The 22257-nt window shown below is 47.8% G+C and overlaps 1 protein-coding gene across 1 annotated transcript in view; it reads left to right on the forward strand.

Annotated features, from left to right (window-relative positions):
* The first annotated feature begins 2633 nt into the window (after nt 1-2633).
* MINDY2 (MINDY lysine 48 deubiquitinase 2) overlaps nt 2634-22257 on the forward strand; it is a 119230-nt gene continuing 99606 nt past the window's right edge. Inside the window, exon 1 of the mRNA XM_054041541.1 lies at nt 2634-3680. Coding sequence (XP_053897516.1) covers nt 2988-3680 — 693 coding nt within the window. The 5' untranslated portion in view covers nt 2634-2987. The remainder of the gene's footprint in view (nt 3681-22257) is intronic.

The raw sequence follows: 22257 nt of genomic DNA on the forward strand, positions 1-22257 counted from the left end.
TACAATTTAGATGGGGCTACTATAAGGTGGGTGCATAACTGGCTGGATAACCGTACTCAGAGAGTTGTTATTAATGGTTCCCAATCCTGCTGGAAAGGCATAACGAGTGGGGTACCGCAGGGGTCTGTTTTGGGACCGGCTCTGTTCAATATCTTCATCAACGACTTAGATATTGGCATAGAAAGTACGCTTATTAAGTTTGCGGATGATACCAAACTGGGAGGGATTGCAACTGCTTTGGAGGACAGGGTCATAATTCAAAATGATCTGGACAAATTGGAGAAATGGTCTGAGTTAAACAGGATGAAGTTTAACAAAGACAAATGCAAAGTGCTCCACTTAGGAAGAAAAAATCAGTTTCACACATACAGAATGGGAAGAGACTATCTAGGAAGGAGTACGGCAGAAAGGGATCTAGGGGTTATAGTGGACCACAAGCTAAATATGAGTCAACAGTGTGATGCTGTTGCAAAAAAAGCAAACATGATTCTGGGATGTATTAACAGGTGTGTTGTGAGCAAGACACGAGAAGTCATTCTTCCGCTCTACTCTGCTCTGGTTAAGCCTCAGCTGGAGTATTGTGTCCAGTTCTGGGCGCCGCATTTTAAAAAAGATGTGGAGAAATTGGAAAGGGTCCAGAGAAGAGCAACAAGAATGATTAAAGGTCTTGAGAACATGACCTATGAAGGAAGGCTGAAAGAATTGGGTTTGTTTAGTTTGGAAAAGAGAAGACTGAGAGGGGACATGATAGCAGTTTTCAGGTATTTAAAAGGGAGTCATAAGGAGGAGGGAGAAAACTTGTTCACCTTAGCCTCTAAGGATAGAACAAGAAGCAATGGGTTTAACCTGCAGCAAGGGAGGTTTAGGTTGGACATTAGGAAAAAGTTCCTAACTGTCAGGGTGGTCAAACACTGTAATAAATTGCCTAGGGAGGTTGTGGAATCTCCATCTCTGGAGATATTTAAGAGTAGGTTAGATAAATGTCTATCAGGGATGGTCTAGACAGTATTTGGTCCTGCCATGCGGGCAGGGGACTGGACTCGATGACCTCTCGAGGTCCCTTCCAGTCCTAGAATCTATGAATCTATGAATCTATAAGAGTATGAAGAAAGTAAATTCTTACCTGCCCCTGCCTCACAAGTCTATATCAACCCTTCATTTTACAAACTCACATTTTTATCTCAGTTGGGGATTTTGCTTAGTATTCAATTTCATTCATAAAGTGACATTAGTTTTTTTAATGATGGTTTACATTAACCATACATTTATAACATTTTAAAGCATAGATGGTTAGCAAACGATAATGCATACCACTGAAAATATATAGAGAAAGGAAAATAATTCCCTGGAACTGAGATGGTCTTTAATATTTTACGGATGACATTTCTACCAGCTTCCTCAGATCCCTGTTATTGATAGGAAGCGAGAACTTTGCGAGGTTTTCATCTTGGTTATGTTACAATTCCTTTTGGAAGAACATAATAGTCCTTTGGTCCTAGTCAATAGCTATTAGCCAGGATGAGCAGAGATGGTGTCTGTAGCCAGTTTACCAAAAGCTAGGAGTGGGCAACAGGATCACTTGATGATGACTGTTTTGTTCATTCCCTCTGGGGCACCTGGCATTGGCCATTGTAGGAAGACAGGGTAATGGGCTAGATCAGGGGTTCTCAAACTAGGTGACCCATCAGGGGGTCACAAGCTGTCAGCCTCCACCCCAAACCCCGCTTCATCCCAGCATTTATAATACTGTTATAAATTAAATATACTGTTTTAATATATTTAAGGGGGGGTTGCACTCAGAGGCTTGCTGTGTGAAAGGGGTCACTAGTACAAAACTTTGAGAACCACTGGACTAGATGGACCTTTGGTCTGACTCAGTATAGCTGTTCTTATGTTCTTTGTTAGGCTCAGGAAAGCAGCTGCACTGTTTCTTTAAAAAGGCTGTGACCGGAGCCCTCTGCGCAGGTCCTATGCCCCGAGTTTCAACTTCCTGCAAAATAGTGAGAGATGATTGCAAATGTAACTGTTGTGAGCCCAGATTCCTTTTCGCTGCAGCAGTGTGTGCTGCCCGCTCCTAACACGCTATTCCAGAACTCGTGCAGGGCTTGCAATGAATTAAAAGGTCTTAAAAACTATCTAAGGCACATCTCATTCACACAGCTGTATTGTGCCTTCTATTTGTTCACAGACATCATTAGCAAAGTAACAGAGTAACTTGAGACTGAAAAGCAAACGGTTGGTCCGGGGAGATGAAAGCGGCTATTGGCTTTGAAAGGAAAATGTGGATCTTGAAAGACACACACACACACACTTCAGCCTGTATGATAAAATGGAGAACCCGAGATTAAGTCAGCAAATTGGATATTGCTTGGGAATAGGGAGTCGGCTTTGTAGTTGGTTTTTTTTGGCTTACGAAACAGGTGCCTGCCCTGCGCATCGTGAAGGCGCTAGCCATGCACACAATTACATGGTGGATGTCCAACGGGATATTGCAATTACCACATCCGAAATTGTCAAGCCGGGCTGGCTAGCGCGTTCCTCCTGCGGCTGGGCCGAGCGCGCGCCCCCTGCTCTTAGCACCCTCCCCACCTGTTCCCTCGGGCTCGCGCCGCTGGGCCGCGCGCAGTTCCTCGCCGCTCCCTCTCGGACTCAAACCAGTTGGCGCTGCGTAACCTGCTTCTCGCGCCCTTCGCTTCCTTGGGCTCGCGTCGCTCTTGGCCCGCCACCGCTAGCCTACAACCAGCGCCTCGCTCCGCCCCTCCCCAGACTCAAAACAAGCCTCTAGGCCGCGCCTCTCCCATTCCTCGCGCGCGCTCCCCACCCCAGCGGCGACCTGAAGCTGCTCTCCTCCCACCTACACGTCCTAGGGGCGGCGCCGCGGGGCGGAGCTGTTGCCGCTGTCATGGCGTCCTGGGCTCTGCTGGCGAAGGAACTGCCTCTGCGGAGCCAGTAGAGAGCTAGGCAGGCGGGCAGGCGGCGGGCCGGCCATGGAGAGCTTGGCGCAGCCCCCGCCGCCCCCGGGCGCGCTGAAGCGGGGCGGCGGGGGCGCTGCGGGCCGAATCATCCTGGAGGGGTCAGTGGAGGAAGAGGCGGCGGCTAACGGGGGTAGTGGCAGGGATGGACCCGTCACTGCTGAGGAGGGCGGCGGACAGTGGGGACCTTCCCCTCTGCTTCTTCCCCCGCCTGCTGCGGGCCCCGGGAGGGACTCTCCATCCGCGCTGGGGTCTCCCGTGTCTGCCACTGAGAACCGCCGGTCCGCTGCGGACTGCGCGGAGCTAGCAGTGACTGAGAGCCCTGAGGCGGCTCCTGCCTTGGAGAGCGGCCCCGGGGAGGCCGGCAGCAGCGGCGACCCCAGCCCCCCAGAGGAGGAGTCGCGGAGCTTGGACTCCCTGGAGTCCTTCTCCAACCTGCACTCCTGCTGCCCGAGCAGCTCCGAGCTCAATAGCGATGCCGAGGAGGTGGCGGCGGCAGCGGAGGGCAAGGCCCCGAGCCCCGGAGGGGATGGGCCCACGGCGGCGGCTCAGCTCTTGTCTGCCTCTAAGGAGCGCTTTCCCGGCCAGTCGGTCTATCACATCAAGTGGGTCCGCTGGAAGGAGGAGAACACCCCGATCATCACCCAGAACGAGAACGGGCCCTGCCCGCTGCTGGCCATTATGAACGTGCTGCTGCTGGCTTGGAAGGTATCGTATCCCCCGGGCAGGGAGTAATTGACAATGTCTTTGGCTGTAGAAACGTACCTGAGGCTTCGCGCAGACACAGTTACAGTGTCTGTGATAGTGGAGATACGCACAGACCCGCACTACATATATCTCACTTTGTGTTGTGATTTGTATTGCTCTGGAAACGTACAAGATGCTTCACAAACCTAATAACTATTATTGTAGCCTTGGAAACATGCACAGCATTTCTGTGATCACAAATCTTTACACAGTAGTGTGGAAACATATACGCAGCTATGTATGTTAGACCTATTACTACAGCATTAGAAACTACACCTCTTAAACGCAAGCCTATTATTGTTTATATGCTTTATATAGCACTTCTCATACCAAATGCTGGGAAAGTGCATGGGATCTTGCAAAACCGTTCTATTATTTGTGACTGGCAATATAGGTAAGACTGTGTTTTACAAAGTGCTGTTATTACTTAAATAGCAATAGTAATGTAGATGGTGCTTCACAAAACAAAAGCATAACAATGATATATTACTGGAAATATGTGTAGCAGTCTACTAAATAGAAATCTATTCTACAAATTCATGGTGATAAGAGCATACACAACAATTTGCAAAAAATAACCTGTTTTCAGGAGTGCTAGGCCTGTATACAGTTCTTTATAAAATGCAAACCTATTATTGCTGTTTGGCACATTGATAACAGGCATGGTGCTTTACAAAGCACATACCTAATAATAATTACTCGGCTGTAATTGTATGAAGCGTATTGTAAAGATCCAATATTATTTAGTATTATATATGCCAAGATTGTGCAAAGGACTGGGAACCAGAAACTCCCATGTTCTAATCCTGTCTTGAATAATGATTTCCACTGCAGCCTTGGATACGTTATTTTAACTTCTGTCTCAATTTTCCCATCTATAAAATGGGGATAATCCTTATCTACAATTCATAGCATGGTGTTAGGATTAATATTTATAAGGGGATTTGAAAAGGAAGTAGACATTAATGCAAAGTAGTAATTTGCATTCTGTTTTAAAACCAACCAGAGTGGGTTTTTCCTCCCAAGAAGAGCCAATAATCTAACCCAAACAGATGCACCTGTTACCCCACATACTGTAAGATATTGTGACAGCTCAGGGCAATTGCATCTGTATTTCCCCTCATTGGTCCAGTGAAGGGCACCCACTCTGAGGCTTCTAGCTTCTCAGCCATTTCCTTTGTGAGTGGAGACTTCCCCCCCCCCCCCCCCCTCCACCCCACCATGGTATTTCCAAGATGCACAGTTCTCTGCCTTCATTATGTTGTTTGCAGCACAGACAGAGGTTGCCTGAGGATAACAACTTGCTTTCTCTTCAGAGATGGTCAATGCTTGTAATTGCTATAGTTATAAGTTACATGTTACACGTTCATTACAGCTTCAGCTCGGAACAAACACCCGGCCTTATGAGGCCTCAGCAGGCCCAGTCCTTCCATTCCTACCCTAAGGAATGGGGCCCTCTGTGGACCAGGGGACCTGGCTGTTTCTTCGATCAAGAAGGCAGCCTTGAACCAGTTTAAAACAAGGCTGTTTATTCTTTGTCTGTTGGTCCCTGGATAATCCATTTTGACCTAGTGCAAACCTCTCCAGATGGGTGGCTTCAAAGGGTTGATAACAGAAGAGCATTCCCCATCCTTACTAGTGAAAATACATACAAAGACACAATAATACACAATTGCATTCTTAATACACTGTCCCCCAAAGGTCTTAACCCTCATTCAATAAGGTTAAACTTTATGGAATTAAGTTAATCTTAATTCCATAAGGTTTGTTCAGGATATTATCAGTCTATCACGAGTATCGCTCAGGCAATCAGCACAGGAAGGCGTAGTGCAAGAAGTAGTTTTTTTGAGGAATTTGAATGAGCAAGGGAAAGATAGTTGGCACTCCTGGAGTGGGAGGCTGTTTCAAATGTAGCAGTTGACGTGAACAAAGTAAAGAGCCAAAAGTGGTTAAGAGGTAGGTGTTGGGAACCTTCAGGATGTACAAATGTCAGTGGAGGTTTTACCATTGACTTAAATGGGAGCAGCATTGGGCCGAATATTCATACAGCTTCACTACTGAAATGGAGATATCTTTAGCATGTAGGGTGGCAATCAGAATTGTACTATATTATACTTTCGTAGTTAGAAGTGAAATTTGGTGGGTCCAGAGTCCAGGGGCAAATACACTTCACCTTACAGTAAGTTCTGTGGGATCTTTAATGACCACAGAGAGCAGACAAGACTTGCATTTGGCTCAGGGAAGACCCTCAGAGATCTTCAGTATTTTCATTGAAAAGCACAAACATCCTTCAGCTCCAGGCGGATATGATCTTACAAAGCAAAAACCTACTTTTAAAATTAACCCAGACTGTCTCCTTCTCTAGAGTGAAGTGTTTTCGTGCCGTATTTATATGATGAAACCCCAGATTAGGATGTTTGTATTAAGAAACTGTATTCTCCTACTAAATAGAGGGATTTTGTTTTAATTAGACAAAGATAAGTGTTGTTAATCCAACAATTGTTGGTTGGTTTTTTTGGTAAAAATCATGAGGAAAGATATCTCCTAAATATAGTCTAGTCATATATTTCATTTCTCATTAGAAAGAAGGGTGCAGTCATTATGACTAGGGCTCCATGTCCCTCACTGAGGTCGTGGAAGTCATGGAGTCTGTGACTTCTGCAGCAGCCAGTGTGGCTGACCCCACCCTCTGGCCGCACTGGGCGGCCTCGCAGCTGGCCGTACTTTTCTGCTTTTGACAAAACAGAGGGACGCACAGTAAATGAAGAGATAGAATAGTAAAAGGTGGGGGGAATATGGCTTTTTTGTTGTTTTTTCGGATACAAGATGGCTAGTCAGTTATGGATGGATACTTTGGGCCTGGCAGGTTGGCCACAACAGCTGTTGCTCTGGATCCTGGCTTACCTCTCTCGTCAGGGATGTAATTTGCCTGGCCTTGTCAGGTTCCTCTCCTTCACTGCTCCTTCTAAGGCTGGACAGACCTAGGTGGGCTGCCTCGTCTTGTCATGCTGGTGCTATGCGGTGCAGTTGGTCTTAAGATTGAGTGGAAAAGTTGAAACAGAGAAAGAGGACAGGAGGAAGATAGTAGAGGGATAAAAAGGGGGAACTCTGGGGGTTCCCATTGTGTGCCAAGATCTGAGTTTCACAACAAAAATTTTCCATTACTATCTCACCCCCCAAAGTCTCTTCTTAGGGACCTCAAAAATGGGATGTTGAGTGGAATAGCCCCTCATTATTTTGTCCACCACTAAGGCTTAATTTTTGCAGCACTAAATTGGGTCTGTTGATTTCTGGTTCTATACTCCTCTTGTTTACCAGAAGTGATCTTAACACAGTCCTTGGCTGGCCTTAGTAGACTGTCTTTTGTGTTTATTTTTAAACAATTTTATATAACAGATAATTGGGACAGTTTATGAACCTTTACCTACTTTCCAGCAGTTAAACTCACAGTTGGAGTAGAACCTGTGATGCCCCAATTATTACAATGTATAATATGTATGTATAATTAACTCTTACACTCCACCCAAAATTGTACTTGACTTTTGTACACTATGATCATGTGCCACTATGTATTTATTTGAGTGAACAGTGTAATCTCTGATTTTATAAATAAGGTAAGTGTTTCCCTGAAAAATCCAAAGTCTCTCTAATTTCAGGGCCTATCCTAATATTCCTGTTAGTATTACAGAAGAGAGTTCTGTCCTCATTTATGTAAATCCCAGCAGATTGGCTACCCGAAGTAGCTGCTAGCCAGCTAAATTGGTGAAACTGATTTCACACTGAGTGAGCATGCATGCATTTCAGAGACCTCCACTTAATTTGTTGTACAGTAATATTGCCCCCCCTACATTTAATTAAATCTCCTGGTTAATGTGCCTCTCCCCCCACTTGCTTTACTTCCCCACCACCCCCTCCCAAACTATAATCAGATATATGTTGACACTGGTGAGAGTGGCAAGCTTATTGGCAGCTGATCTTCACCACATTTGTATGTAGCTGGCTACTGATCCAGGCTGAGGGATAGACGTCCACATTCTGCTCACTTTCCCTACACCATGGGTGAAAACTCGATTTGTGGCAGGGAATTGTGGGGATGGGAACAAGGGACTAAAGACTGAGAGTTAGGATAAAGAGATTGAGCATACTGTGTGTGTTAGGGAGAGATATCATGAGATATCTAGAGTGGAAATACAGAGCAGAATGCAGCAAGGATGTAGGGAGAAGAAAAAGTGGGGGGAGAGGGAAGAAAGATTAAAATGTAGAGAATAGAACAGAGATATCTGTCCTCCTTTCCTCACCCACCAAACCCTTTACCTCCATAGGTGTTTGTGTTTACCTTGAAAATCTGGTCACCCTATAGACAAACGTGTTATGGTCTCAAACTATTGTAACTAACATTTACAGCAACTCAGAGTAAAGGGGTATGTTATGGTTACAGGGCTAACAGCGTCTCTGTGCCTTTTTTGAGTGCATCCCCGCAGGTGACTTGTGCTTTTACCTATCCTGGGGTGGAATTCCACAACTCTCCAACTCTTAAAGTAGACACAGGATATTGTAGCCCTGGGTATCAACTGTTCTTACCTAGCAGGTCTGACTGACTTCATACTCTTGTGGTTCTTCCTTTCAGGAGTCTGAACAGAAGCATATGGTGATCAGACTTCTTAAAACCAATGTATTATTTATTTTAGCAATAAGAGCAAAACATTAAGAAAAGAGGATTTTAAAACAGTTAACACCCATGCCTAATTTACCTAAAGGCTTACCATCCTCTGACGGTAATCTGGGTACACCTAACTTCTTCAGGCACCCCTTCCTGTCTCTCTAGTCCCTCCCCTTGATAATTACCCGATTCTCTTGGGAATGTTCCTTTAACATGCCAGAAGTCTTTCATGTCCTGTGCTTACAGGAGTTTTGTAGGTTAGTTGCAGAAGGGGCAAAATCTTCAAAGTTAATCATGGCGTTGTTCCTTAACAACCCTCATGTGTTTGCAGAGATGTAGTTTTTCTTAAGCCATTCCTTCCCTTCTTGCCTGTTTGTTTTTTTTCAGACTCTCTTGTTGTGTTAAATCAATATAGTGATACAGAAAACATCTAAATAACCAGGTTAATATACAGGATTCATAGTCATAAGACTGGAAGGGACCTCAAGAGGTCATCTAGTCCAGTCCCATGCACTCATGGCAGGACCAAGTATTATCTAGACCATCCCTGACAGGTGTTTGTCTTACCTGCTCTTAAAAATCCCCAATGATGGAGTTTCCACAGTCTCCCTAAGCAATTTATTCCAATACTTAATCACCCTGACAGGAAGTTTTTCCTAATGTCCAACCTAAATCTCCCTTGCTGCAATTTAAGCCCATTGCTTCTTGTCCTATCCTCAGAGGTTAAGAACAATTTTTCTCCCTCCTCCTTGTAACAGCCTTTTACATACTTGAAAACTGTTATCTCCCCCCTCAGTCTTTTCTTTTCCAGACTGAAAAAAAAGAATTTTTTTCAATCTTCCCTCAAAGGTCATATTTTCTAGCTCTTTAATCATTTTTGTTGCTCTTCTCTGGACTCTCTCCAATTTGTCCACATCCTTCCTGAAATGTGGTACCCAGAACTGGACACAATACTCCAGTTGAGGCCTAATCAGCGTAGTGTGGAGTGGAAGAATTACTTCTTGTGTCTTGCTTACAATACTCCTGCTAATACATCCCAGAATGATGTTCCCTTTTTTTGCAACAGCCTTACACTATTGACTCATGTTTAGCTTGTGGTCCTATGACCCCCAGATCCCTTTCCAAAGTACTCCTTCCTAGGCAGTCATTTCCCATTTTGTATATGTGCAACTGATTGTTCCTTCCTAAGTGGAGTACTTTGCATTTGTCCTTATTTAATTTCATCCTGTTTACTTCAGACCGTTTCTTCAGTTTGTCCAGATCATTTAGAATTATCCTATCCTCCAAAGCACTTGCAACCTCTCCCAGCTTGGTATCATCTGCAGACTTTATAAGTGTACTCTGAATGCCATTATCTAAATCACTGATGAAAATATTGAACAGAACCAGACCCAGAACTGTTCCCTGCGGGACCCTACTCATTATGCCCTTCCAGCATGACTGTGAACCACAGATAATTACTGATAAATACTTTCTGAACCCTTTGCGGACCCACCTTACAGTAGCTCCATATAGGTTGCATTTCTGTAGTCTGTTTATGAGAAGGTCATGCCATACTGTATCAAAAGCTTTACTAAAGACAAGATATATCACATCTACCGCTTTCCCCCATAAAACGGTTAACCGGGGCTCGACCCTCTCCAGGGCGGCGGGGAACCACACCGGCTCCCTACATACAATTATTGTTCGGGGAATTAGTCTGTCCACGGGGGTCTCCCTCGGCAGCCCTTGCGCTAACTGAAATAAACAATGGAAGCCCAGGCCCCGGGTCAGGGCGGGCAACAATGAGTCACGGGCTCAGACCCTCAGGCAGGGCTAAGCAGGAGCAGTACAATTAATAGCAGGCCCAGGCCCTAGGTCAGGGCTGGGCAATGCAGAGTCAGAGCTCAGGCCCTCAGGCAGGGCTGAACAACCACAGTATAAATAGGATCAAGCCCAGGCCCTAGATCAGGGCGGGGCAATGCAGAGTCAGAGCTCAAGCCCTCAGGCAGGGCTGAGAAACAACAGTAGGCCCCAAGCCTGCTCAGCCCTGGGAGAGGGGGAGACTGCCACCCACAGGTTGGGTGGCAGGGGGGATATAGGCCCTCCCACTCCACTGCGTCCCAGCCCGGGGCCCTAGCAGCGGCAGAAGACTCGCTGCTTAGTCAGTGGGGATCCTGGCCGCAACACACTGACATGGGCTCTGGCAGTGCTGCAGCCAGATGAGGGTTGGCTGCCCCTGGGCTACTTCCAGACTTCCCCTCGGGTAGTACCTGGGACTGGGTGTTGTCCTCTGGGGGATCCAGCACCATAGGTTCCTCTGGGTAGCGGGCGAGTGGCAGGCTCGGCAACTCCTCCGGGTAGCGGGCGCACGGCGGGCCTGGCCAGTCCGGCGGCCACCTTGGGCCGCGGAGTTTTCCCAGTCACGAGCTAGGCTGGAGACATCTGGACTCTCTAGCGGCTGGGGCCTTACTGACCTCTGAGGGCGAGCCTTTATACTTCCGGGTCGCCGCCTGAACCTCTGAGGGATGGGCTCTTCCCTTTCCGGGGCGGCGGGGAGCCACACAGCCTCACTACATCCCCTCCCCCCATCCACAAGGGCTTGTTATTCTGTCAAAGAAAGCTATCGGGTTGGTTTGACACAATTTGTTTTTGACAAATCCATGCTGATTGTTATCTTCTAGATGTTTGCAAATTGATTGCTTAATTATTTGCTCCATTATCTCTCTACGTACAGAAGTTAAGCTGACTGGTCTGTAATTCCCTGGGTTTTCCTTATTTCCCTCTTTATAGATGGGAACTATATATGCCCTTTTCCAGTCTTCTGGAATCTCTCCCGTCTTCCATGACTTCTCAAAGATAATCTCTAATGACTCAGATATCTCCTCAGACAGCTCCTTGAGTATTCAAGGATGCATTTCATCAGGCCCTGGTGGCTTGAAGACATCTAATTTGTCCAAGTAATTTTTAACTTGTTCTTTCCCTATTTTAGCCTCTTCTGATCCTACCTCATTTTCACTGGTATTCACTATGTTAGACCTCCAGTCACCACCAACCTTCTTGGTGAAAAGCAAGATACAGAAGTCATTAAGCACCTCTGCCATTTCCACATTTTCTGTTACTGTTTTTCTCCCCTCATTGAGTAACTGGCCTACCCTGTCCTTGGTCTTCCTCTTGCTTCTAATGTATTTGTAGAATGTTTTCTTGTTACCCATTATATTTCTGGCTAGTTTGATCTCATTTTGTGACTTGGCCTTTCTAATTTTGTCCCTACATACTTGTGTTATTTGTTTATATTTATCCTTTGTAGTTTGATCTAGTTTCCACTTTTTGTAGGACTCTTTTTTTTAATTTTTTTTTATTTTTAGATCATTGAAGATCTCCTAGTTAAACCAGCGGTGTCTCTTGCCCTACTTCCTATCTTTCTTACGCAATGGGATAGTTTGCTCTTGTGCCCTTAATAATGTCTCTTTGAAAAACTGCCGCGTTGTACCCGCAAGAACAGAAAAGACCACTTGTTCGGCCTCCAAGAAGAGGGGAAGATGACATTGTAAATCGTTTCGGACGAACGTGGAGAAGAAAGTCAATGCGAGAAGAATGGCGGACGTGTTGTGATTGGCGCAGACTTAACAACAGCTGAAGACCGATCGATCCAGGTGGTGAAAAACTGCCAACTGTCTTCTATTATTTTTCCCCTTAGACTTGCTTCCCATAGGATCTTACCTACCAACTCCCTGAGTTTGCTGAAATCTGCCGCCTTGAAATCCATTGTCTTTATTTTGCTGTTCTCCCTCCTACGATTCCTTAGAATCTTGAACTCATCATTTCATGATCACTTTGACCCAAGCTGCCTTCCACTTTCAAATTCTCAGCCAGTTCCTCCCTATTTGTCAAAATCAAATCTAGAACAGCCTCTCCCTGGTTACTGTCTCCGCCTTCTGAAATAAAAAATTGTCTCCAATACATTCCAAGAACTTGTTGGATAATCTGTGCCCTGCTGTATTATTTTACTAACAGATGTCTGGGTAGTTGAATTCCATCACTACCAAGTCCTGTGCTTTGGATGATTTTGTCAGCTGTTTTTTTTTTTTTTTTTAAAAAAAAGGCCTCTTCTTCCCAATTAGGTGGTCTGTAGTAGATCCCTACCATGGCATCACCCTTGTTTTTTACTCCTTTTATCCTTACGCAGAGACTTTCAACAAGTTTCTCTCCTATTTCCATCTCAATCTCAGTCCAAGTATATACATTTTTAATATATAAGGCTACACCTCCTCCCTTTTTTCCTGGCCAGTCCTTCCTGAGCAAGCTGTACCCTTCTATACCAACATTCCAGTCATGCATATTATCCCACCAGGTCTCTGTGATGCCAACTATGTCATAGTTTTGTTTGTTTACTAGCATTTCGAGTTCTTCCTGCTTATTCTCCATACTTCTTGCATTAGTATACAGACATCTAAGATTTTATTTCCCTCCCCCCTCCAGTTCTGTCTCGTCCCTTTATCCCTGCTATAACAGTCCATACTCCCTCCAAATTCCAAACCTTCTCCCAGGTCTCCATGTTCTTGCCTGTGGCCTTGGTCACCTGCCCCCTTCAAACCTAGTTTAATGCCCTCTTCACTAGGTTAGCCAGTCTGTATCCAGATATGCTCTTCCCCTTCCTCGATAGGTGGACTCCATCTCTGCTTAGAAGTCTCTCTTCCTGGAACAGCATCCCTGTTCGTCAGCTCCCTAACTAACTATAATTAGTTAGTTGTTTCTCTAAGTTTCAGTTACGAGGTCCTTCTGTTCACCCCTCTCTCCTCCCCCTTTTCTTCCCCGACACCGGGGCATGCCTTGGTCGCCAGGTTTCAAATCTTGTGAAGTGTGCGGTAAACTGATGCCAAAAAGTGACTTGCACACTTCTCGTTGGAAGTGTCTCCGCGAGAGTCGCCAAAAGGACAAGTGCTGCATTTGTAAAGGGTTTCGGACGAGGGCCCTTAAGGGTCGTGAGCAGAGCCTCAGAATTATCCTCATGGAGGCAGCCCTCCACCCAGAGTCTGACCCTGGGTTAGCAGAGCCTTTGCCAAGCACCACCTCCTCGGTGCACAGCGCACCGACGTGTGAGCCAGCACCAAGAAAGGAGGCTAAGGAGTCCCAGCACCAACATGGTGCTGAACAAAAGACTTCTGGCAGGTGCTGATCTTGGTCCCCAGTGCCCCCAGAAGAAAGAGGCAGGAGAGAGGGCACTCTTCCTGTCCTTACTGCTGGCTCCTTAGGCTTAGAAGACCTGAGCCCACCCAGCCTACTTCGGGCCTAGCAGCTCCCAGGGGCTTGTCAACTCCTGCCCCACAAGGGGTTCAGTCGAGTCTGGCCCACTACCATTCTCCGGACCATCATGGCCAGGACATTCAACTCCCCTCCACTCCGGAGACTTTTGAGGCAGTGCAGGACCTTATTTGCCTGATGGCACTGCCTTCTCCAAGGAGGGATGAGGCACTGGTGATAACCTGGCCACTATTCCATCTAGGGACAAGCCAGCAATGATGTCACACCACTCCCCATCTCTGGCACGCCACTCCCCAGTGCTGGCCACCCATGTGGGGGAACCGCACCAGTCTCCAGAGGCCCAGCACCACACATCAGCACCACCCAGTATTACTCCTCCATGTTCTTCTTTTTTTGGAGATAGGTCCAGTAGCAGGAGATCTAGATCTAGGCGTCACCACCAGCTTCCTCTGGCATCGTGGCCACCTCAGTGACAACCACCAGCTCAGTGGCTTTCTGGACTCCCTGGGCTTATCAAGAGGCCCAGGGTCAGAGCCAGGCGTCGAGATCCAGGTCTGCGTCAGTCATGTCAGCATCCTTGATCCCCCTCGCAGCATCTGGCACCGAGACTATCTCGGTGACTACGCCGGTACCGCCGCATGTTGCTCTGACTTCGGCACTAGCAACCATTTCGGCACCATTGGCACACCAGCCACACGAACAATGTGACTCTCTTAGTGCCGAGGGCAGTTACCAAGGCCATGTGTCGGTGCTCTCATCCTCACCAGATGAGGCTGTTGCAGGCGCTTCAACGGCCCTGGCCTTAGAGGATAGAAGGGTCGCGCAACAGTTGTTGCGAAGGGTGGCCCAAAACCTGGGGATCCAGGCAGAGGAATTGGTAGAGGATGCTGATCCTGTGGTGGACATCCTTGCCCCCTCTGGGCCTTCGCATATTGTACTGTTACTCATCAAAACAATAAATGAGACCACAAAAACTTTGGGGAGACTCCGGGCTCTTTGCCCCCTACAGTGAAGAGAAATGACAGACGCTATTTCGTCCCCTCAAAGGGATACGAGCATCTCTATACTCATCCTCCACCTGACTCCTTGGTGGTAGATGCTGCAAACCAAAGGAAGCACCAGGGGCTTCAGGACCCTCCCCTAAAAATCAGGAGGTGAAAAAGGTGGACTTGTCTGGGAGGAAAGTCTACTCCACCAGTGGTTTGCAGCTCTGCATTGCAAACCAACAGGCCGTCATTAGTAGGTACTCCTTTAACACCTGCAGAGCGATGGCCAAGTTTGCCGAGCTGCTACTACCAGACTCCCATTCTGAATTTAATGCCTTGGTCTGGAGGAAGGCAAACTTATTGCTAGGGCCTCTTTGCAGGCTGCTCTTGATGTCACAGCCGCCCAAACCATGGCTACAGGGGTGGCTGTGAGAAGGTCCTCTTGGCTCTGGGCCACCTCATGAAATCCAACAGACCATTTAAGACCTACCCTTTTGAAGGTCAGGCCCTAGTCTCTGAAAAGACGGACAGTAGACTGCACAGTTCAAAAGACTTGAAGACCACCCTAAAGTTCCTGGGCATACACCCCCCCGCCATGCAGCACAGGCATTTCAAACCGCAACCTCCTCTGCAGTTTTACCAGCAAAACCGACAGGATGGTTCCCAGGGGAGGAATAGAGCGGCAGGAAGAGGCTGCACCCCTCTTCAGACCATGGCTCTGGCCAGACCAAGCCTTCCTCAGGCCAGAAACAGGCCTTTTGAAGGAATTAGGAGATACTGGGAATAGAAGCCCTTGCTCCTTGAGCTCCCGAGGAACATCTTCCCAGCAAAAGGGGTAGGGAGTTGTATAAGGAATTGCTCGTGAGAAGGGAACCTAAAGAGAGATGGGGGTGGAAGGGCAGGCGGGCAGGCAGAGAATTGGAGCGAATATCCCCTTTCTACTGTGCGTAGTACCCAGTGGTCCAATGTAATATGGGCCCAGGCAGGGCAGAAAGGGGATAGTCGTGATGAGAAGGCAAGGTGGGGTAGATCCAGTTCCTGAGCTGGTGCGCCATCCTTGTGCTGTTGTTCTTCGAGATGTGGTATTCATGTCCATTCCAATACCCTCCCTTCTACCCCTCTGTCAGCACCAAGAAGAAACTGACGTGGGGTTGGCACAGCTGGGTCCTATATTGGGTGCCATGAAGATGCTACTCCAGAGGGTGCCCAGGCCAACCCTGCAGATACTGCTAGAGGATAAATCTTCCGGCTGTTGTGTATGCAGTGTGCGCACATCTGATTGGAATGGACATGAACAATACATCTCGAAGAACAACCGTTACAAGAAGATGAGTAACTGTTTTATTTAGGCTGTAAGTACTTTCTAGCCAAAATATTTAACTGCCACGTTGAGAGGAAGTGTCTTAGATGTGGTTGAGCTCACCCTTTTGGTGACCCACCAGATTTCTGAGAGACGATCCAGACACTTACTTGCCTGCATATCAGTAGGCTGCAGCACTGTTTCTTCCCTTGGCCTGTTTGGCACATGTCCTGGACACCAACAGTGTGTGTTACCTCTTCACAGAAATGGAGCAGTGCTGACTCACCTGTGGCTTATGTAGCCCTCTCCCAAACTCCACCTGAAGAGATAAGCCTTCTGCTTTACAACTTCAAGGGGCTACATGGTAGGTATAGCAAGTAACACACAGACACTTTGCACAGAATTCTAACACATTGCTTCTTACTTAATCGCATGAGAAATACACAGATCTATAAAAATAATCACCCCTACATGCCTTTCCCTGCCTGAGTTTCCTCACCACTCCAGAGCATTATTTTGGCTGTGGACAGGGTCCTCTATGGGTTCCAGGATTATTTCCTTGCAGCTGTATGACTTCTCTGTCAAAACATGGAGCCTCTCTTCCTCGGTCAGCTTGCTTCCTCTGACTGTGGCCAGACCATCCCCTTCCCCTCTCCTTCCTATACTTCCTGTGTCTTACTGTGAATTTTCCCCTGACCCACCCAGTCTCTATGGCCAACATCAGTATGTTGGTGTCTTTTTGTCCTGCTTGGGGAATTTTCTGCTCTCCATTTTCCCCTCTCCTTTCAGACAGGATGAGGAGGTATCCTCTTCCAGCTCAAGCAAACCCATTGTTCCAATGTAGTTTAACCTGAATACATGGTTGTTGAGTTCTAATGACTCTACATTGTCCCTGGTCTGTGAACAATCCCGCTAGAATCATGGTGGCTACACATCAACAGAGGGCATTTATGATACAGTAACTTCATAATAACCAGAATTTGTAAGTTATACATATAGATTCCTCCAAATCATCAGAGGCAGGGGCTAGTTCTAGACTATGCAGGGCATTAAAGATCATCACTATTAGCATGAATTGTTGGGATGTGAACAAGAAGCCAGTTCAGAGACTTTAGCACAGATGTAATCCCATATGCTCACATTGCTTAAATGGATCTTATTTTCATTAGCTGTAGCTTCTGCTTGAATTCTGTGGGAAGGACTAAGCATGTTTTTGTAGTCAAGTTTGAAGGCAGCACAGGCATCTAGCTCTTGGAAGGTTTACATAACAGAAAAATAGCTATAGTTTCGTGGCCTGCTGTAGATTGTGAAAGACAGTATGGACCAATATTGCTGCTTGGGGATTTAAGGGTTTATCTATACAGGGGAGTTACTGTAAAATAAGAAGGGTGCAAATTTAGATCTCAATAGCTATTCCACTTCGACATTTTGTGTGGACGCTCTTATTCCGCACTGAGTGCCTTTTAGCAGTTTGGGGTAATCCATTTCTAAAATGAATTAACTTAAAACTCACAAAGGCGCAAAATAAGAGTATCCATATGGGGAGCTACTGTGGAATACCTATTCAGCAATAGCTGTTCTACACTATCTATTCTGGACTTTTTCCCTGTGGAAACAAATCCTTGCAACAGAACTCAAGGGCTGCGCGTCATTTTGGCAAAAATCTTGTATGCACACTTGCCAAAGGTTTTGAGAGTCATTAATTTGTAGTGTTATAGGGTATGTTTACACTATGAGAGTAGTTCGATTGTACTTAAATTGAATATGTGGAATCGATATTACAAAGTCGAACGTGTGTATCCACACTAAGGACGGTAATTCGACTTTGAGTCCACACTAACAGGGCAAGCGTCGACATTGGAAGCGGTGCACTGTGGGCAGCTATCCCACAGTTCCCGCAGTCTCCGCTGACCATTGGAATTCTGGGTCGAGCACACAATGTGAGCTGGGGAAAAAAAAGTGTCGAGGGTGGTTTTGGGTAACTGTTGTCATCCAACCGTCACTCCTGCCCTCCCTCCCTGAAAGCGCCAGCGGGCAATCAGTTCACGCACTTTTCTGGTGAATGACAGCGCGGACGCCACAGCACTGCGAGCATGGAGCCCGCTGCAACCATCGCTGTAGTTATGGCCGTTGTCAACACCTCGCACCTTATCATCCACCTTTTCCAGAGGCAGATGCTGAGAAATCGGGCGAGGAGGCTACGGCAGCGCGGTGAGGACATGAAGTCTGAGGGTGGCACAGACCTCTCACAAAGCACGGGACCCCGCGCCGTGACTGTCATGGTTGCAATGGGTCATGTTGATGCTGTGGAACGGCGATTCTGGGCCTGGGAAATAAGCACGGACTGGTGGGACCGTATAGTGCTGCAGGTCTGGGATGAATCAAAGTGGCTGCGAAACTTTCGGATACGGAAGGGAACTTTCCTGGAACTTTGTGAGTTGCTGTCCCCTGCCCTGAAGCGCAAGGACACCTGGATGCGAGCAGCCCTGACTGTCCAGAAGCGAATGGCCCTAGCCCTCTGGAAGCTTGCAACACCAGACAGCTACCGGTCAGTCGCGAATCACTTTGGCGTCGGCAAATCTACCGTGGGGGTTGCTGTGATACAAGTAGCCAACGCAATCGTTGAGCTACTGCTGTCAAAGGTAGTGACGCTTGGAAACGTCCAGGTCATTATAGATGGCTTCGCCGCGATGGGATTCCCAAACTGCGGTGGGGCTATAGCTGGAACTCACATCTCTATCCTGGGACTGGACCACCAGGCCAGCCAGTACATTAACCGAAAGGGCTACTTTTCAATGGTGCTGCAAGCACTGATGGACCATAGGGGACGTTTTACGAACATCAACGTAGGATGGCCGGGCAAGGTTCATGACGCTCATGTTTTCAGGAACTCTGGTCTGTTTAGATGGCTGCAGGAAGGTATTTACTTCCCAGACCAGAAAATAACTGTTGGGGACGTGGAGATGCCTATAGTGATCCTCGGGGACCCAGCCTACCTGCTAATACCCTGGCTCATGAAGCCCTATACAGGTGCCCTGGACAATGAAAAAGAACTCTTCAACTACCGTCTGAGCAAGTGCAGAATGGTGATGGAGTGTGCTTTTGGACGTCTCAAGGGGAGATGGAGAAGCTTACTGACTCGCTGTGATCTCAGCGAAACCAATATCCCCATTGTTGTTGCAGCTTGCTGTGTGCTCCACAATCTCTGTGAGAGCAAGGGGGAGACCTTTATGGCAGGGTGGGAGGTTGAGGTCAATAGCCTGGCCGCTGATTACGCCCAGCCAGACAGCCGTGCGTTTAGAAGAGCCCAGCGGGACGCGCTGTGCATCCGGGAGGCTTTGAAAGCTAGGTTCCTCAGTGAGCAGGGTAACCTGTGACTATTAAGTTTATTTAAAGAGAAGCTGAACCTGCCCCCGTTTCTTTACCCAGTTAATGTTGACGATCCTCTCCAGTTACATACCACGTTCACCCCGTCCCCTCCCCCCTTCCAACACACATTTAAAAATAAAAGAAATGGAACTTTGTTAATGAACACCATTTTCTTTATTACGGATTTCGCGGTAAAGTGTTGAAACTGGGACGCAGACTGTGGTGGGGTGCGGGCGTAGTGATGGAAAGAACGCTTCTGAACTCGAGGAATGACAGGCTCCTGCTCCTAGAGTGGTCCACAGTGGTGGACTGGTTGTTTCAATGGAGCCTGCCACCCCTCCTTTTCGGGACTCTGCGTGGGGGCTATTTGACTTTGTGGCAGGGGAGGACGGTTACAGATCCCCTGCTGCGTGGCTCTGTGATCCAGGACAAGGACCGCTGCATAAGATCTCTATCCGCCCACCCCCGCCACAAAATCACATGCCCCCCCCCCCACAGAACATGAAAACCACCTCCCAGACTGACCAGGGTGCCTAATGACTGCAATGTGTGTGTGACCTTCTGCTGAACCTGCCCCCGTGTCTGTACCTTGGTAAAGGTGACTGTCCTCTCCAATTACCAATCCCCTTCCCCCCCCCCTTCAAACACATTCTCCCCTAAAAGAACATGATGGAAACAGTAATTAACAGAAACTTATCTTTTATTAGCAACTACACAGTTGGGGGATGAAACTGGGACAGGAGCTTGGGTGAGGCGGGAAGGAAAGGACTTATCAAATTTTTGGGAATGAGAGCCTTCTGGTACTGCAGGGGTGGAGTGACAGTTTTCACGGCCCCTGCCGCCCCTCCTTCTTGGGACTTTGGGTGAGGAGGTATGGGAGTTTGTGGCAGGGGAGGGCGGTTAGAGATAGACTGCAGCGGGGCTCTGTCCTCCTGCCTCCGGTCCTGCAGAACATCCACAAGGTGCCGGAGTGTGTCTGTTTGCTCCCTCATTAGTCCAAGCAGCGTTTGAGTCGCCTGCTGGTCTTCCTGCCGCCACCTCTCCTCCCGTTCGCTGTGTGCTCGCTGGTATTGCGACATGTTCTCCCTCCACTGGGTCTGCTGGGCCGCATCGGCTCGGGAGCAGCCCATAAGTTCTGAGAACGTCGTCCCGTGTCCTTTTCTTTCTCCGCCTAATCTGCGCCAGCCTCTGCGAGGGGGATGCCAGGGTAGGTCAGGAGACATTCGCAGCTGTGGGATGGGAAAAAGGGAGTGAATTCCTCACAAAGATAATTTTTTGTGAACAATGAACATAGTCTTTCTCTGTGAACAAGACCATGCACAGCACCTATCACATGCGCACTCAGGACAGTCGAATTTTCGGCCTTTGCATTCAAGTGCCTGGAGTCTTGCAGTGGAGATCAGACAAGCGGGGCAGGACAGTGGAATTCGGGTAGCAAGCTGACATGGTAAGCGGTAGACTTTTGGCTGCTTAAAACTTAAATTATAGCAGTGCCCTCCTTGCACATTCAAAGCAATGCTCCTATCATTGGCCAGTGCCTGCTGCCTGCAATCTCGCCAGCATGAACTCTGCCCCTGTCCCACCCCCTCACGGCTGTCCCCAGGAAAGATCCCTGTATGCTGCCCCTCTCCCGCCTCCACCGCGTGGCTGTAAACCGCGGGTGACAGTTCTGTAAAGGAACAGGCAAGCAGTCCCAATAGTAACATTCCCCTAATTCTAAGCAGGTCACCATGAGCGACATCACTCTGTTGAGAATTTCTGAGATCGAGAGAGAACGCATGCTGCGTGAAAGCCAGCAAAAACCAGGGCCGTATTCTCTGCAAGGCAATGATCCCAGAGTACTTGATGATAGCCCGGCGAGGAAAAGTTTCCTACCATGGAGGACACAATAAGGCCGCTCTCCCCAGGTACCTCATGCAAAGGCTTTCCAATTACCTCCAGGAGAGCTTTGTGGAGATGTCCTATGAGGATTTCAGCTCTATCCCCGGACATATAGACCTTCTTTTCCAGTACCTGCACTGGCAAGGACTAAAAAGTAGAGTGCCTAGGGCAAACTAATCATGAAAAACCCATTGTTAATATTCCTGTTCTGTTCAAAATAAACGTTTACATGTTTAAAACACTTACCGACTGATCCTTCCCCTGATTCAGGGTCTGGGTTAACGCCAGGGGACGGTTGGTAGGGGATCTCTGTGAGGATGATGAAGAGATCCTGGCTGTCTGGGAAATCAGCATTGTAAGCGCTGTCGACTGCCTCGTCCTCCTCCTCACCTTCCTCATCTTCCCCGTCCGCTAACCTCTCCGAGGAAGCGGCCGTCGACAATATCCCATCCTCAGAGTCCACGGTCAGTGGTGGGGTAGTGGTGGCGGCCGCACCTAGAATGGAATGCAGTGCCTTGTAGACACGGCATGTCTGGGGCTGGGATCTGGAGGGTCCGTTTGACTCTTTGGTCTTCTGGTACGCTTGTCTCAGCTCCTTGATTTTCACGCGGCACTGAGTTGCATCCCAGCTGTACCCTCTCTCTGTGCTGGCTTTTGAGATCTTCTCGTAGATCTTTGCATTCTGTCTTTTTGATCACAGCTCCGAAAGCACGGACTCATCGCCCCACACGGCGATCAGATCCAAGACTTCCCGATCAGTCCATGCTAGGGCCCTCTTTCTATTCTGAGATTTCATGGTCACCTCTGCTGGAGAGCTCTGCATCGTTGCCAGTGCTGCTGAGCTCGCCACGATGTCCAAACAGGAAATGAGATTCAAACTGCCCAGACAGGAAAAGGAATTCAAATTTTCCCGGGGCTTTTCCTGTGTGGCTGCTCAGAGCATCCGAGCTTGGACTGCTGTCCAGAGCGTCAACAGAGTGGTGCACTGTGGGATAGCTCCCGGAGCTATTAGCGTCAAATTCCATCCACACCTACCCTAATTCGACATGGCCATGTCGAATTTAGCGCTACTTCCCTCGTTGGGGAGGAGTACAGAAA

This window comes from Malaclemys terrapin, chromosome 10 (assembly GCF_027887155.1).
Source record: "Malaclemys terrapin pileata isolate rMalTer1 chromosome 10, rMalTer1.hap1, whole genome shotgun sequence".
Lineage (NCBI taxonomy): Eukaryota > Metazoa > Chordata > Testudines > Emydidae > Malaclemys > Malaclemys terrapin.